The 16,110-nt window shown below is 46.3% G+C and overlaps 1 protein-coding gene across 1 annotated transcript; it reads right to left on the reverse strand.

Annotated features, from left to right (window-relative positions):
* Positions 1–110: 110 nt before the first annotated feature.
* On the reverse strand, positions 111–14,336 carry efemp2a (EGF containing fibulin extracellular matrix protein 2a). Its single transcript, XM_076292430.1, has 11 exons — positions 14,026–14,336; positions 9,220–9,519; positions 8,293–8,341; positions 7,797–8,003; positions 6,627–6,749; positions 6,059–6,175; positions 5,073–5,192; positions 4,570–4,689; positions 3,327–3,453; positions 2,307–2,502; positions 111–1,869 (listed from the first exon to the last, which is right to left on the reverse strand). The coding sequence occupies exons 2-11, from the start codon at positions 9,322–9,324 to the stop codon at positions 1,708–1,710; spliced, it is 1,326 nt and encodes a 441-aa protein (XP_076148545.1). The 5' UTR covers positions 9,325–9,519; positions 14,026–14,336; the 3' UTR covers positions 111–1,707.
* Between the last annotated feature and the right edge of the window lie 1,774 nt (positions 14,337–16,110).

Genomic DNA, 16,110 nt, shown 5'->3' on the forward strand with positions numbered 1-16,110 from the left:
GATTAAACTAATCACTGTGCCCGGCAGAATGAACGCATAGGGTGAGGGGGATGATACTGACAACAATAATTAACCAACTGTTAGACAATTTCTTTATATTTTGTATTTTTATTTTCAGCACACACAAGTACAAAATGTAATTTAAAAAAACACTTTTCTTTAAAAAAAAGGTAACATATGTTGTAGTGATGAATTCTGTTGTGGTAAACAGGGAATGTGTGAATGATTTGTGACGTGTGTCTGAGTGGTTACTGAGATAATGGCAGTGTCTGAAATAACAAGTAACGTACAAAAACGAGGCCTCACCCTAATAACACACATTGATGTCCACTGAAGTGATGGCATGAATGCGAATCTCTAACTTTAAATGGCCAGGCTTCTTTATGACGCCCGGGCTAAGTACCTCACGTTTTGATTTATGAATGAGTAGGTGAAGTTTGTCACTGAGAGGAGCCTATAGAGCATCCCTAGTACAGCATGTTGCTTGCAAATCCAGAAATGTCTCTACAAAATTAAAATATTTAGCATTTTCCTTGACTGGCTGCTTAATTGCATTTCCCTGCTAGCACTGAATTGAAATGCTTCAAAATAGCAACAAATACTAACTCAAGTCAAATAGTCATAAATATTGTGAGCCAGGCTTTGGAGTTTTGATTCAGAGTTGACATTGTCTTTCTACAGTATCATGCAAAAGTTTTAGGCATTTGTGAAAAAAATGTGAGGATGTTTTCAAAATAATGAGATGAATAGTTTTCACTTTACATATAAAGTCATACAAAGTAAACAAAAGAATCATTGTTTGGTGCAACCTGCCTTTGTCTTCAAAACAGCATCAATTCACCAATAGGTACAGTTCTTCAGATACTTTTAAGGTACTTCTCTGAGAACTTCACAGTTCTTTGGTGGATTTAGACTGTCTTATGTGTTCTTATGTGTTCTGTATCATCACGTAATCCCAGTTCACACTGTATTCTAAGCTGAAGACCCTTAGGTTTTCAAACTGCAATGTGGTTTGTACATTTTGTAACAACACATACATGTTTCCCTGGAAAACTTTAAAATATGATATTTCCAATTGAAACATTAATGCTAATATAGATAACATACAAGTGTCAAAGACAAAGAAATGTTTCGTGAAACAACTATGGTGCCTAAAACGTTTGCACGGAACTGTACGTCCATATGTTTTTGTAGCCGTCAAATAAAGAAATAACAATAAACAATCTAAAAATGAAAAGAAGACAAAAGGGCAGGTTGTAGAATCGCTGGCACCAAACAACGTACACTTGCCCACCTGCTCTTTGAAGGCACTTTGTAGGTGGTAGAGGAGACAGATGGAGTTCAGGTTAAAACGGCATCATACAGCAGTTATCATAGTGCAGTTGGTCACATTGGCCTCAGCTAACCTCACCTGGCACAATGGACCCGAGGAGGTGTTTAGCAGTGTTACCGTTTCACAAAAACACTGCTTGATGATGGTGCAGTTGGAATAATGGATTGTTCGCCACCGTTTTCGCTAATGTGGGACTTTTTGGCCATGTCAAGTGAGAGGAAGAGCTGCAAAGGATTCTACGAATATGTAAACGAGTTTAGCTTGCCTTCCTCCTCCTCCACCTTTCTCTTGTGCTTATGTCCTCTCTCTCTCTCTCATTCTATCTCTCTCTCCTTTCTCTCTCCCCCTCTGTATCTCTCTCTCTGTCTGTGTACTTAGAAAGCATGTGGTCCCACATAGATGGACAGGCGGAGGGCAGAGCTGCTCTGGTAGCTCATGACGTGGTTCACTGATACCATCTCCAGGTCCAGCACGTACTCCTTGGGTCCAGTCACGGCTCGGGCCAGCACCAGCATGGCGCTGATGTTATTGATTTGCTGTGATGAGGACAAGGGAGATCAAAGACACAGATAAACATCAGTTGAGTCTGTGAAGTGTCACCTTTGCTTCACCTGTCTGCTGATCCACACGACTTCCATCTAAATGTGAAACAGGTCCTTAGGACAAGAGACGCCTTTAATCTCTCAACCTCATAACCAAGTGTCAGTGCTGTGTCATACGTACACATGTATAAGGAAAAGATGGAATTCATATATAAATATGTATAAGAAATGAAGATGTGCATGCTCCAATTGTTCTATCAATATAGAAGTAGTGAATTATTCAGAAGTTACAGAGCAGTCAAATCTGAGACTGTGACCCACACATGACTCACTCATGATCAGGTCACCCATCTTTAGACATCCATCACACATTATGCTATAGGCCTACTGGCTGGAAATGTCTGAAGAAAACTCTGTTTGCTTATTCTTACTCGGATGTAGAAGTCTCCGTTCTCATCACCGGAGCGGATGCGGAAGGAGTTGTTGGCTCCGGGGTAGACGCTGGTGGCGTGGATCTGGAAGATGTCGGAGGGGACGGAGCGCTCGGACGTGATGCTCATGTAGCGGTGCACGATGAAGTAGGGCAGCTCCCGGCAGGCCGGCTTAGTTACCGGACACATGCAGCGGCTGAGAAAACACACGGCCACAGGGAGGCTCACCACTGATTACACACACACACACACACACACACACACACAAAATGCTGTCCCTGTCAGGTTCTATTTACTTCTTCTTCTCCCTCTCTCTTTCTCTCTCCCTCTCTCTCTCATACACACACACACACACAAGTTTCACTTTCTGACTAGAGAATTTAGGAAGTAAAGTGCTGAAATGCCTAGTCAGCCGCTCACACATTATCCCATTCCACATGTCAGATTCTCTCCGTCTCCTCTCCTGACGCTAAGTCATTAAGGTCGTTAAGCAGTCATGGCTAATTGAGCCTTCAGGAGGCCTCATCGCTCAGGGAGGCATCTGGCCACTAGGGGGCACTGATGTAGCAGGGGAGAGATGTCCACACCAGATGTCTCCCTGTCTCTGCTGTTATACACCAGACTGGACATCTTTTTATTTCAAACAGGTCTGACTGCTCAGAAGACATGCTGTAGTATGCTTACAAAAAGCAGCCAGAAGAAGTGACCCTAGTCAGACAGGCCACACCTGCTATCAATTAGGAGCCTGGAGGAGGTATGTTAATGACACTGGATGCTCTCCAGCGGCAGAGATGATCAAATTTGGACTGAGGCATGGAAACAAAATAATCACAGCAATCTCTGATATAATGTGAGAGGCAACAGAAACATAGTTGCCTAATGGATAAAAGATGTCGTGGCTGTACACAAGCAATGGGAATGTGATGTGAGAAAGAGTGTGTGTGTGAGTGAGAGAGAGAGAGAGAGAGTGTGTGTGTGTGTGTTTGTATGCAGGAGATTAAGTTTAGAATGCATGCTCACTTGTCTGACACCTGCACATAGGGTTCAATGCAGGGGTTGGTTTCGACACACTTGTAACCTCCATGAATGTTGATGCAGTTCTGCCCGTCTGTGCACTGGTGTGCACCCGTTTCACACTCATTCACATCTGAAGACACGGAAAGGGACAGAAAGCACACAAATGGGCGAATGAAACAGGAATATTATCACACTTCACCATGGTTCTTTCATCCGATATTGAGAACATATAAACAGGCAGAGTGAGATCAATGACCCCCACTACCCCACAGCTGCCTCCGTGAAACTTTTCAACTCTTCTCGGAGAATTGCGGGACTTTACAGTCGATCCTCTTCTTCAGGGACTATGGGATTCACAGTCTGTCCTTTATTGATTGAGTCTTTAAGCGCTTTCAGACATACGTGTAAGACCGGAGGTTCTGCCGATGTTAAACGGTGGGGCCGTATATCTGAACGACATAACCGGTCATATGGAAGTCCGAATTCACCCGGTGTTTATACTACCCCCGACCTAGTATTTCCTCCGGACATTATGTAAATGTGCTGTGTCTGAACGAGGAGTAGAACATTCGGTTAAAATCACACCTAGTGAGAGGGCGTGTTGGTGACGTTTCTTTCATGCGTCCATGTGGTTAGATCTGACTTAAATGCCAGTGTTATGATGGAGTGGCATAGTGCTGTCCAGAAAATCTCCAACCTGGAAAGATGCAGACATCACGGAGCTACTGTCCATGAGGGCATACAACATTTTGATAGAACACCTGAAAGGAACGTTAGAGACACGTTAGGCTACAACTGCATGGCAAGGAGAAACGAATTCAGAAGACTGAATCATCATAAGCAGAAGGCGCTGAAAAGGCAGTAGCCTATAGCGACGTCGTTGACGACAATAACAGGAGTATTTAATAAATTGTTAGCCAACACGGTTTTCTGTTCATTGATAGCCTTCATGACCTGCTGAGCTCTGCGTCATGTCTCAGCATCTTGTGAACTCTACAAGCCCCCACCCCTCACTCGACAACCACACGGAGATTCTGTAATGTGCGTGTATGTCGTTCACACATACGTCCGTGTAAGGTCAGTATTAGGTCCGCAGTTTAGCATCATATCTGAATCATCCGAAGGGTAGGACCTCCGTTTGACAAACCTCCTCATATACTCCGGAGGTTATATCTGAAAGCGCTTTTTGTGAGAGAGAGGAGGAGTGGAGGCCTGGGGGGAAAAAGGGGGGGGGGAAGTTGCTCACCTTGGCAGAGCCGTGTGCCCAGGAGCTGATAGCCTTCTGGACAAACACAGGAGAACTTCCCCGGCTCATTCACACACTGGTACTGACACAGAAAACTGGAGTAGCTGCATTCATCAATGTCTGTCAATACAAGATAGGGTGAAGGGAGAGAGATTGAGTGAATATAAGTGTGTGTGTGTGTGTGTGTGTGTGTGTGTGTGTGTGTGTGACACCTTGGGAAATAGCACGCAGTGACATGTCAAACCCTTGGCTTCTTCACAGTTTCATTATTAGCACACTTCGGTTGCCATGACACATATCACTGGGGGGTTGGGTGGAGTTATTTGCTGATTCTATATAACAATACAACTATATGAGAGGCAGTTTTGAAAGAGGTTTCATGTCTGTAATGTTGAGATTCACATCCGGTTTTTGTATGTGTTTTACAGTGTGTGTGTGTGTGTGTCCGTGTCCGTGTGTATGTTTGTGTCCGTGTATGTGTGTGTCTATTTGTGTATGCTTACCGTTGCAGGCGTAGCCGTCTCCTGCCAGCTCATAGCCCTGGTCACAGCGGCAGAGGAAGGTCCCGTATGTGTTATAGCAGCGGTGCTGACAGGGGGCGCCCATGCCACACTCATCCACATCTGGAAGTGCAGAGCAGAGCAGAGCACACGTGGAGTCAGCCCTCCTCATAACCAGGATTGCATCACTCACTCACTCACTCACACACACACACACACACTCATTCACACACTCTCACTGACACCAGCCCAAGCGAGTAAGCATGGCATTATGCGAAGGTTAGGGAGCACGAGCAGATGGGAGCAGCACGCATCCAAATTAGTCATCCCCAAAAGGAACTGCTTTTGCTACTCGGCTGGACAAAAAAACACAGATGTGTAGGATGACATTGTGCAATAAGTGTGTGGGCTCACCCTCTGAAAGGGCAAGTCTGACAATCTCTTTGTGTGTGTGTGTGTGTGTGTGTGTGTGTGTGTGTGTGTGTGTGTGTGTGTGTGTGTGTGTGTGTGTGTGTACATAACTTTGATCTTGTATGTGAGTGTGTAATTTGATATGTTCGTCTTCCATTTTGTTTTGCTGAGAATGTGAGTGTGTTTACCAGTATTCCCTTTTTGTTTTGTCTACATTTCTACACATCTCTCATATGGCACACACACCTATGTTTATTTGTGTTTATACATGCCTACTTTGCCGTCTTGTTTGTGTGCTTGTGAAGGCATATAGATTGGAATCCTTGCGTGTGTGGTATGTGTCTGTGTGTACGGGGTACTTATGTGTGTGCTTATGTCTGTGCTTGCGTGTGTGCGTATGTGTGTGCTTGCGTGTGTGTGCGCGCAAATGTGTGTGTACGTATGCGGTATGTGTCTGTGTGTGTGTGTTTGCGCGTGCGTGTGTGCGTGTGTGTGTGTGCGTTGTGTGTGTGGGTGGTTGTGGGATGGGCAGTGACTCAGGCTGGCGCGGTAAGCGTGGGAGGAGGCCGCCTGCTCACCGATGCAGGAGCGGTTGTTGCCAGCCAGCTGGAAGCCCGGCTCACACTGGCACGAGAAGGAGCCGGGGACGTTGACACAGCGGTGCTGACAGTACCGGTACCGACACTCATCAATATCTACAGAGAGGAAATCACAGACAATCAGAGAGTGCGGGCCACCATAAAGCCTACAGATAAGTTGTTTGGAAGACAATGATGTATTTTGACAAGTTTAAGTTATTCCATTTTTGTGAAAGTTCCTTGGAGAGAGAGAGAAATGGAGTCTGAAAAAGCAATACTGCCAAAACAGTATAACGTCTCAATCACAGAAGGAACCTCTGAGTGCCTTACATCTTCCTGCTGTGGAATTCAATGTGAACGTAATAGCAGTTGTAGTCTGACATCAGAGTGATTTGTGTTTCCAGATTAATGAGTCATTAGTTCACATTAACAGGAGACTGTAATTCTGCATGTACATGGTAATTCTGGTATGCATGATAGTACATGCATACCAGAAGGTGATGGAGATTTTACAATATCATCTAATGAGACACAGTTGACATTTGACACATGAAAGACCGTTTCTCACCGATGCACTCCGTGCCCACTTTGCGGTACCCATCTGGGCACTGGCAGTTGAAGCTGCCCTGTGTGTTGATGCACTCCTGACTGGGCTGGCAGTCGTCTTCGTCCCTCGTACACTCATCTATGTCTGTTATGAGACAAAACACAAGACACAGTCATACTCGTGCAACATTTAAATCATACCAAATACACATGTATGAATGAATTAATGAATCACATCAGCGCTATACTACAATAAAACATGTCTGACGTATTACTTAAGGCATTCATATTGTATGATCACATGAGGTTTTGCCAACAGTTGGTCTAATATGAAAAGGGCATTCTTCAGCTAAGATAAATAGACAGAGGCTTACTGGCACCGGCATGCCCACACATACTGTAGATGGTGAGACAATGCACAGCACTGACAGGGACTAGTCATGGAGGCCAGTGAACCAGCTCATCCGTCCTGTCAGAGGGTCATCTCATTAAGCTGGTACTCTACTGAGTACCGGGGACAGCTGAGAATCCCAGGCAGATGTATCTGTGGGCTCTGTGTCCAACCAACCCCCGACCACCAACCCCCCCACCCCACGCATACACACACACACACACACACACACACACACACACACACACCACCCCCTGTGCCAGATCACCGATGAGGCTCACACCAGCAGATTGTAGCCACAAAACTCCAGACACGGCTGTGCCCTTTGGCCTAGATGGCAACAGCTGTCTCCACCGGAAACGTCTGCATTCCTCTACCCCCTGCAGACACACTAGCTCACTGGCACTCCCACACAAACGTTTTCACACCAGCACCACACACAGTTGTTCCCAGGGCCACACCTGTCCTGTCCCACTCACTCCTGCCTCATTCCCATCCGCCTCTTCCTCATCATACCCATTCTCTTACCCCTTGGCTATGTGTGTCTGTGTATGCGTACGCGCGTGCGTACATGCATGCATGCATGCATGCATGCGTGTGTGTGTGTGTGTGTGTGTGTGTGTGTGTGCGCGCGCGCGCGCATGTGTCTGTGTCTGTGTCTATGTGTCTGAGCGTGTCTCTGTATGTGTGTATCTGTATGTATGGTTTGTACGTATGCTGTTTCTGCCAGTCTATCCATCCATCTACAGTATAATTGACCCCTCTACATACGTATGTGTCCATCGGTCACTCCGAGCTCACCTACGCAGCTGTCTCCCTGCGGCTCGTACCCCAGGGGGCACTGGTTGAAGGGCTCAGGGTTGGCCGGCCCAGGGAGGCTCGGGGCAGGAGGGTCCGGCGCAGGGATGACTGAGGCAGAGCGGGGCAAGCACAGGTAGCCCCCGTAATGGTTAAAGCACTTCATCTCTCCTTTACAGGCGTCAGGGATGGTCTCACATTCATTGATGTCTGGTGGAGAAACAGACAGACACAGACAGAGAGAGAGAGAGTTTTTATTATTTATATGTTATATTTGTGTATGAACTGTATGGAAATGTTTTTGCTTATCAGTGAAAAACAAAGCTCTCATGCCAGTAAAGCTCACTAGATGAAATGTGAACTGAACATAATTGAAATAAAATGATTTGCAATACTGTCTAAATAGTCAAAACAGGGATTTTAGAGGAAGGACACAGAGCAAGTCTGACAAGCATTGCACAATAACAGCAGTCATATTGTTGGGTTCTAGAAGACACACCTTTGCAGTGTTGTGTCCGCGGGTCCCACTGGTAGCCATCTGTGCATTCCTGTGGAGCGAGAGAGCAGAACCATCAGTGAACCCCGGCCGGCCGGCGCCCAGGAAAGCCACAAGGCAAAGGGCCTGAATTACCCAAACGCCATTCAGCCATGTCATCTGATGACAAAGACACAGTCATGGCTGCTGGACAGAGTAGAATTTAATGAAACGGCTCAGATGGAACCAATTAAACATGAATCAAATGCAATCATATCACATCGCATTAATGAGCACATCTCCATTTTAACTGACAACTCATTACATTTAGCCTGCATGTATATGGAGACAAAGTAGACACTGAACAAATTCAGAGAAAATGTGGAAAGGAGAAAGGCAGAAGAGTTAAAGACAGTCATTGACAACTTAATCTGCTTCATATGTCTGCCTATCCTTAATTGTAACCTTATGAGCGCATATAACCGCTATAATAGATTCCATCCATTTTGATCAATCTTATTTGTATCTTTGAATGTTTATGCTATATATTGCTGCATATCAATGTATATATGCTAATGTATTTCACTCTGATGAGTGTAGTATTTCATATGTTCACTCTGCTCTTCTCCGCTCCTTTCCCTTCAGCCCCCCAAGCCCTGCCCCCACCCTCACTATCTCCCTAGCCAGCTGGCCCTGAGTAGATGGGTCCTCCTCCTTTTAAAGAAGGCTATAGCTTGACCCCATCATCTCAGTGTTTGCTCTCAGGGTCTCAGGCTTTGGGCCCTGTCCGCATCTTCGGACCATTGGTGCTATTATGTGTGAACAAATCGAATGGAATTGAATCAAAAAGACAGAGGCAGAGAACAAGGGACAAAGGGCCACAAAAATACCATTTGGCTCAAATATGACAGAGAGAGGGAGACAGAGAGTGAGAGAGAGAGGTGGCCATACCGTGTAGGTGTCACTTTCTGAGGGTGGCTGTGAAATCGCGCTGGGGACAAGAAGAGACACACACGCACACACACACAGCAGGGACACGCAGGCGGGCGACGCCATGCTCACACACTGGCAGAGCTGTCGGACTCGACGGCGAACAAGCAGGAGGGCAAACGGGGAGACAAACACTCTCTCACACACGCACACACACACACACACACAAACACACGCAGACACAGGCACAGAACAAGGAGCAGGAGCCTTCGGTGTGAACAAGGGGAACCGTTCACTCTCACAGCAGCAGCACAACGGAATCTGCAGAGAAAAAAGGATAGAGAGAGAGACAGCGGAAGAAGAGAGGGAAGGAGAGAAGGAGACAGGGGAAGGAGAGAGGGCATGGGAGCGTAGGTTTATTTGCTGGAACATCAGTGCTGACAGTGGCTGTTATACACACATACCTTTCTGTCTGTGAGGCAACGATCCATTCAGCCTCCTTTAACTGTTTTTAGGAGTCGGACAAAGGAGGCAGTGGATTGTGAAAGGACTGTGAGACTGCTATGCTCTGTTGACTCAGATGGACTGGAACAGCCAGCAGTCCCAACACATGTCTGCTTTTACAGTGTGGGTGCCTGACTCCCTCTACTGGTTAAGTTTAGACCACACACTTTACAATGGTGGTAAAAGCTCAAGGTAGATGAAGCTCTCCTGTTTAACATACCATTTGACATCGTCAGTGACTCACTTTTGGTCTTAAATGTGGAACATTAAGTCATAAAAGAGTTAACATACGGTAACTGTTAACTCTAAATAAGGGTGACGTTCAACAGCATGATAGAGACATTCAGGAAAGTTAAAGGGTCACTATTTAAATGGCTCCTCAGACGTTCTACTGGTCAGGCAGTTTCCTGTGCTTGGTTCTGCTTAGTCCTCTCTATTTCTAGGGAACACAAACTCGGTGGAGTCCCCACACTCAGACAAAGCCCCCTTCTCATCGGCGCCTGTTCAGGTGAGGAGAAAATGTGTTCCATTGGCCAAATCAAATACTATTCAAACATTTTATAATTTTACAGTCAACATGAAAAGCTGCAAGTTTAACAAAACAGAGCCAGGAAAAATTAAGAACACTCTCGTCCGAGCGTGTGGAAACAGACAGACATACGCGTGTGCGTACACGCAGGCATGCACGCACACAAACACACACACACAAACACACTCACACAGACTCATTTGAGCGTGCGCATACTCATACACACACACACAGACAGACAGACACACACACACACTAGCACAGACTCACTTGAGCGTGCACACACACACACACACACACACACACACACACACACACACACACACACACACACAGAGACTCACTTCACATGTATCTAAATGTATGGTTTCTTAGTCTATACGCACAAGATGAGATACAGACTTGCGCTACAGATTATTTCACGTAGACATTCCATTATCCAGTGTCCCTCAGGTAGACATGTATCACGTCCCATTCCCCCAACAGAAAGGACGTGCACTTGCACATGTGGCCAGCCAGAGAAAACAGACACGTCTCGGGACACTAAAGTAGGACTTATGTCATTGTGTCTGAGACACCAACCCACAAGGCGACGTGCACGTCCCCACGTGCCAGAGTCAGCCTCTTACATCAGCCTCCAAATAGTACTGGCCAGGCTCCCTCTCCAAACCACAGGCAAGTGTGCACGATGGACCTGAGACGGACGTGACCTTGAACACTTACTCCCTAAGCACAGTGATATAACACAGGCTCGTATGATTAGATTATTACCCTTCAGCGACTGATTTTGGATGCTATTTCCTGCTTCAAGACTCCACATGACCATGTGGCACAAGAACTGAGAGAAATCAACGTGAATTGGATGTGAAGGGCAGAGCCCCAAAAATAAGTTGGTTTATGTCTAAGCTTATGCTACATCCTGTGATCCTCAACAATGGGTCCTAGTCAAAAGTTTAGCCAAGGGCATTTAAAATAGCTTAGCCCTGCGCATTGCTACCAAAATGTACTTGATGGACAGTCTTACGCTGCCTTACACCATTGTAATTCATAAAAAGAGAATGCCCCACCTTTACGAGGCATACAGTATGCTCTAACTCACACATACGCGGAGACTCCTAATAAAAGCTTGCTTATTGGTTCACACCTGTCGGACCACCACAGGAGCACAAACACCCAGGGGCATCTGCCCGTGTCCACCAGTGACCAGGATCCTTAAGAAAACACTCACAAACACCCAGCCTCCTGCCCCAATGAAAAACAAACGCTGCGGACAGCTGACAGACACTGCGTCACTCGCTCGCACAGCGGAGGGGCCCCTGTGGCATGAGCGCGGGCACAGGGCCCCAGGCGGCGGCGGCGCCCGCCCCGATGGAATGCCCGTGGCGGCGAGGATGTGGCCGACACTTCCCTCCCAGGTCACGGCGGACACGGACCGTGTTTTCATTCCCAGAGTATCACATTCCCGGGAAAACCCCCGTCAAGAAAAAAAACAAAAAAAAAACGAGAGGACGAGAGGGCAGGTTGCGGCCAGTCCGATGGCCAGGCCCTTGCGTGGCCCTAGAGCGAGGCTGCCACTCATGGCCGACGTCCACACACACCGGGAGCGCGGCCAGTGTGGCGCCCTCAGGGCGCTGTGGCCGGCGCGAGGCTGCTTCCCTGTTTACTCTGTCATGGTCCACGGACCTGCATTTTTAAAACCCAGCGAACGGGTCATAATTTAGTTCTTTTCCAAAGGGCATGGTTTTCTCCAGTCACTTCACATCAACTGCATTGTGCTGGCTTGTGTAATTTTGTTTAGTGTCAGCAGCATTTTCCCTCTGCTGTCTGCAGTGCCACCCTCCACCTTTGGCATATGGAGTTTTCAGTCCCAAAGGCTCATTTAAGCTGTCACTCATAACTCTAAGGACAGCACTGTTTGGTCTATGGCATCAAATTCGCTTGCTCTGGGTTTGGCAACGAAGAGCATGTTTTTAACACAAAGACCTTTACACACATAACAATTTCAATCAAGTTAGTTACCACAGATGGAGGAAAAAACATTACTTTTCTCTGTGAATTTGATGTATTTTCCAATTTTAGGCCTTAATGACTGACCTTTAGGGGTAGCAAGTGGCAAGGGAAGGGAAGTGCCAATATTCTATTTCACACAGACACAGAAACACACACACACACCGACTCACACATACATACACACACACACACACACACACACACATACACACACACCCCCAGTGCCATGTTCTGTAATATATCCCCGTGGCTCTATCAGGCATGAAGTTGCTGATATGACCCATGACTGAAACGATCCCAGAATGCTGAATCATTCGTTTCAGCCAGCGCAAACCCCCCGTGGAGCCAAACCAGCCACTCATGAATCAAGACCCACCAGAGCCTCAGGGCCTGTGCATACCAGCATGTACAGTATGTGGCCCAAATCAATTACATGCTCCAGGGACAAAAAGCTACAGTGCTTCAGATTATTGAAAGTATTCGAAAAAGATCTGGCACTGCTTTAGAGGGGGGCAGCTCTGGCTGTGAGGACCAGCCTGAGGACTTGGCACTGAAAGCACCTTGTCACCCTTCCCTGCCTCCACCTGAATGCTCTAGTCACAGAGCCACCATATAAATGGCCAATAAGTTCAATTCAAGTCATTATTAAAACACATAAACAAAATGATGAAATAGTGGTCTAAGGCGCACAGAGGAGGTCTTTGTGCTTACAGTGAGAGTAGCTGTGGTCGGCTATGATGTCATAACTGTAGTAATAGCGTTTGTGAGCGTATGCGCACGAGGGGGAGGAGGCAATTATTGTTAATGGCACCTGTTTCGTTCCCCAAACACTACTTTCTCCATATCCCCTTTGAGTAACTGTCACAATGCATCATTTAGCCCAGTCCCTGTGCAATAGTGATTCTTAAAACCTCATTTCTGCATAAAAGTTGTGAAATCCTTGCTGGAAATGTTGTGCAATGTTTTTTTTTTTTTTTGGTGCAACATTGTCCATGGAGTCATGGTCTATAATCATGCCACATACAGTAGATGTTGTGTAATGAGTAGATGCCCACAAACCCATATCATACTGGAAACTGTTTTAAAAGAAACGCAAAAGGGATTGGTGTCGAGTTACTATGCGTGGGTCTGCTCGTGAGAGACAGACTTACTATGAGTTGTTTAGCAATCTGGCTGCCTGGCTGCCCCCCTAAGCTTGTGTAGCCGTGGAAGTTTGGAAGGCAGCAGTGGTGTAAGTGGGACGTGTGCAGAGGAGTCAGTCAGTACAGTTCACTCCTCAAGTTCACTCTTCACTCTCTCTCTCTCTCTCTTTCTCACACACACACACACACACACAAACACACACACACACACACACATACTTAGAGAGTCTTGGTGGTGACAACATAATTCATTAGCACACTTTTAAGAAACCTGGAACTGTCTCTTTCACACTGCCTCACAACAGCACACCAAGTCAAACACACTGCCTCACAACAGCTCACCAAGTCAAATACACTGTCTCACAACAGCTCACCAAGTCAAATATACTGTCTCACAACAGCTCACCAAGTCAAATACATTGTCTCACAACAGCTCACCAACTCAAACACACTGTCTCACAACAGCTCACCAACTCAAACACACTGTCATGGAAAAAGTCATGTACAGGCACTTATACTCTTTTCAGTTGTCATTAGACACACTCTCTCTCTCTGAAACACACACACACACACACACACACACACACACACACACACACACACAGACAGGCACACAGTCACATTGGAATCTTTCATACTCACAGGCCAGCACTCCTCAGCTCCTCTGCGATCTCTTTTTTTCCCGGCTGTCTGTCCTACTCTTCACAGACTTCTCTCTCTCTGCTCTCTTCCGGTGGTGCGGCAGGTCGGCCCTCTGAGTGGGTCTGCCTATGTGTGTCGCAGAGTGTGTGTGTGTGTGTGTGTGTGTGTGAGAGAGAGAGAGAGAGAGAGAGAGCAAGTGTGTGAGTGGCTACTTTCTCTGCGGCTGGTTGGAGTGGCCCTGGTCGTCCTCTCTTCTTCCTCCTCCTGCTTCTTCGGCCCTGAGAGAGTGAGTGGGATAAAAACCGACAGCTGGAGTCTTGAATGTATGCAGGGGAGGGAGAGAGAGAGAGAAAGAAAGAGAGGAAGAGAGGGACAGCCCATTCCACCACCCCCGTCTTCTCCATCCAGCCCCCTGCACTGCCATCCTCCACCCACTAGACCCCCCCTTGACAACTCCCCCCCCCCACACACACACCCCTTACTCTGACCCCACAGGATGCAAATTCCTGGTCTGTGGCCCAAATTCCAAAATTCCAAATCTGTCCCGATTCGCAGGCAACAACTCACACACAGATTCACACACACCAGCACTACTCACAAACACGAGCCGCAGCCACATGGTACACCTGGTTTCATTTAAACGAACCCCCCACAGCTTGCTAAAAAAAAACAGCTTTTTCCCCTCCCCACCTCAGCTCACCCCCCTATCTGACTGTTTGTACCTCTCCATCTCACACACACACACTCTTTCTCCTTCTCACACACACTCTCTCTCCATCTCACACACACTCTCTCCTTCTCATTTTGAAGCAGACTCGCACTTGCTCTCTCACTCCTTTTCATTCGGACATGCCCGGATATTTATAGCTTGGGAGAGAAGCTCAAGGAATGTGGACAAAAATTAGAGACTGAAGGAGAGCAGACGTTAGAGACACACGTACACTTGGAAAAGCAGTTTGCTTTTTTGCCATCTAAATATTTAAACTGGAGCTCCTTCCTTGATGATAGAAGGGAGGAAAGTATTTAGATATGACACAGTGGAAAGAGCCTCTCTCACAATAATTGTGCTTATTTCTGCGCTTCTGATAGGATGGAGAGTGTGCAGACGTACCTCGCCAGAAGGAATCAACTGTTTCACTAAACTCTGCAACAGCATAATTTAGGGAAAATTTGATAGCACTTAAAAATTAAATCCTTAAGCAAATCTATTATGCATGTCACACTGTTACTGTACATGATGTATGTATGATGGACTCACATAGTTACTACCGATTTGTTAATAAAGCAGTAGTAGACCTTGGGAGCAGCTTATAAAATATCACTCATGGTGTTGTTCACAGTGCATTGTGAACCAACTATTCTTGGAATCTGTTAGCACATTCTTCCTGACAAATTATCCTGATATATGAATCCAAAATAAGGCATTATATTGCTTTTCATTTCAAAACTAATTACTGTAATTTGTTTCCAGCGGTTTGACACACATATATGCACAGCTTTTGCCACACAGATAGGCAGCACATCAATTGGACTCTAAAAGCTGACAGCTGTCATTACAAGAGTGCCATATCTGTCAGAACACACACACACTGTCCCCCATGGCTTTAACAAATTGTGCCCCCCTACTGCTAACCCAGCCCCCAGTAAACACACGCTCTCTCACACAACCACACACACACAGGCACACACACATACATCACTGCTTGGTACATCCTAGCTCCTTTCAAGTAGAACCATCCCCAAATGAGACCATTTCACCCATGAATGCCACGAGGTTTACATGCTCATCGCGTCAGTCCCATATGTTTGCAAACGGTTTATTTATAGCTGCGGTTTGTTTGACTGAGTTGAATGAGGCGTATTTGGTTACAGCTAGCTGGCTGTGAAGCATTCCCTCCTCACAGATGTTCACACCTACTAGGCCTGAGACCTACCAGCAATTTAATGGTCACTTCCTAAGGGCAGTTGATCTATGACACTTCATGACACTAAGTCGCTATGCGGCGTCAAACGTCATAATTCAATCAAAAGTTTACAAAATAATCTTTTTTGTGGTTCAATTCATCACTCAGACAATTTGTCAAT

This window comes from Alosa pseudoharengus, unplaced genomic scaffold (assembly GCF_046254945.1).
Source record: "Alosa pseudoharengus isolate Yale_2024_CS ecotype anadromous, Long Island Sound unplaced genomic scaffold, YU_APseudo_1.1 YU_APseudo_1.1_scf_19, whole genome shotgun sequence".
NCBI classification, from domain to species: Eukaryota; Metazoa; Chordata; class Actinopteri; order Clupeiformes; family Clupeidae; genus Alosa; species Alosa pseudoharengus.

Excerpts from the sequence above, each read along its gene's own strand:
- efemp2a (XM_076292430.1), bottom strand. The coding sequence starts at position 9,324 with ATGGCGTCGCCCGCCTGCGTGTCCCTGCTGTGTGTGTGTGCGTGTGTG. Across the intron at positions 5,193-6,058 it reads CAACAACCGCTCCTGCATCG|ATGTGGATGAGTGTGGCATG; the intron begins GTGAGCAGGCGG and ends CTGCACTTCCAG. Across the intron at positions 1,870-2,306 it reads ACGGAGACTTCTACATCCGA|CAAATCAATAACATCAGCGC; the intron begins GTAAGAATAAGC and ends TCCTCATCACAG.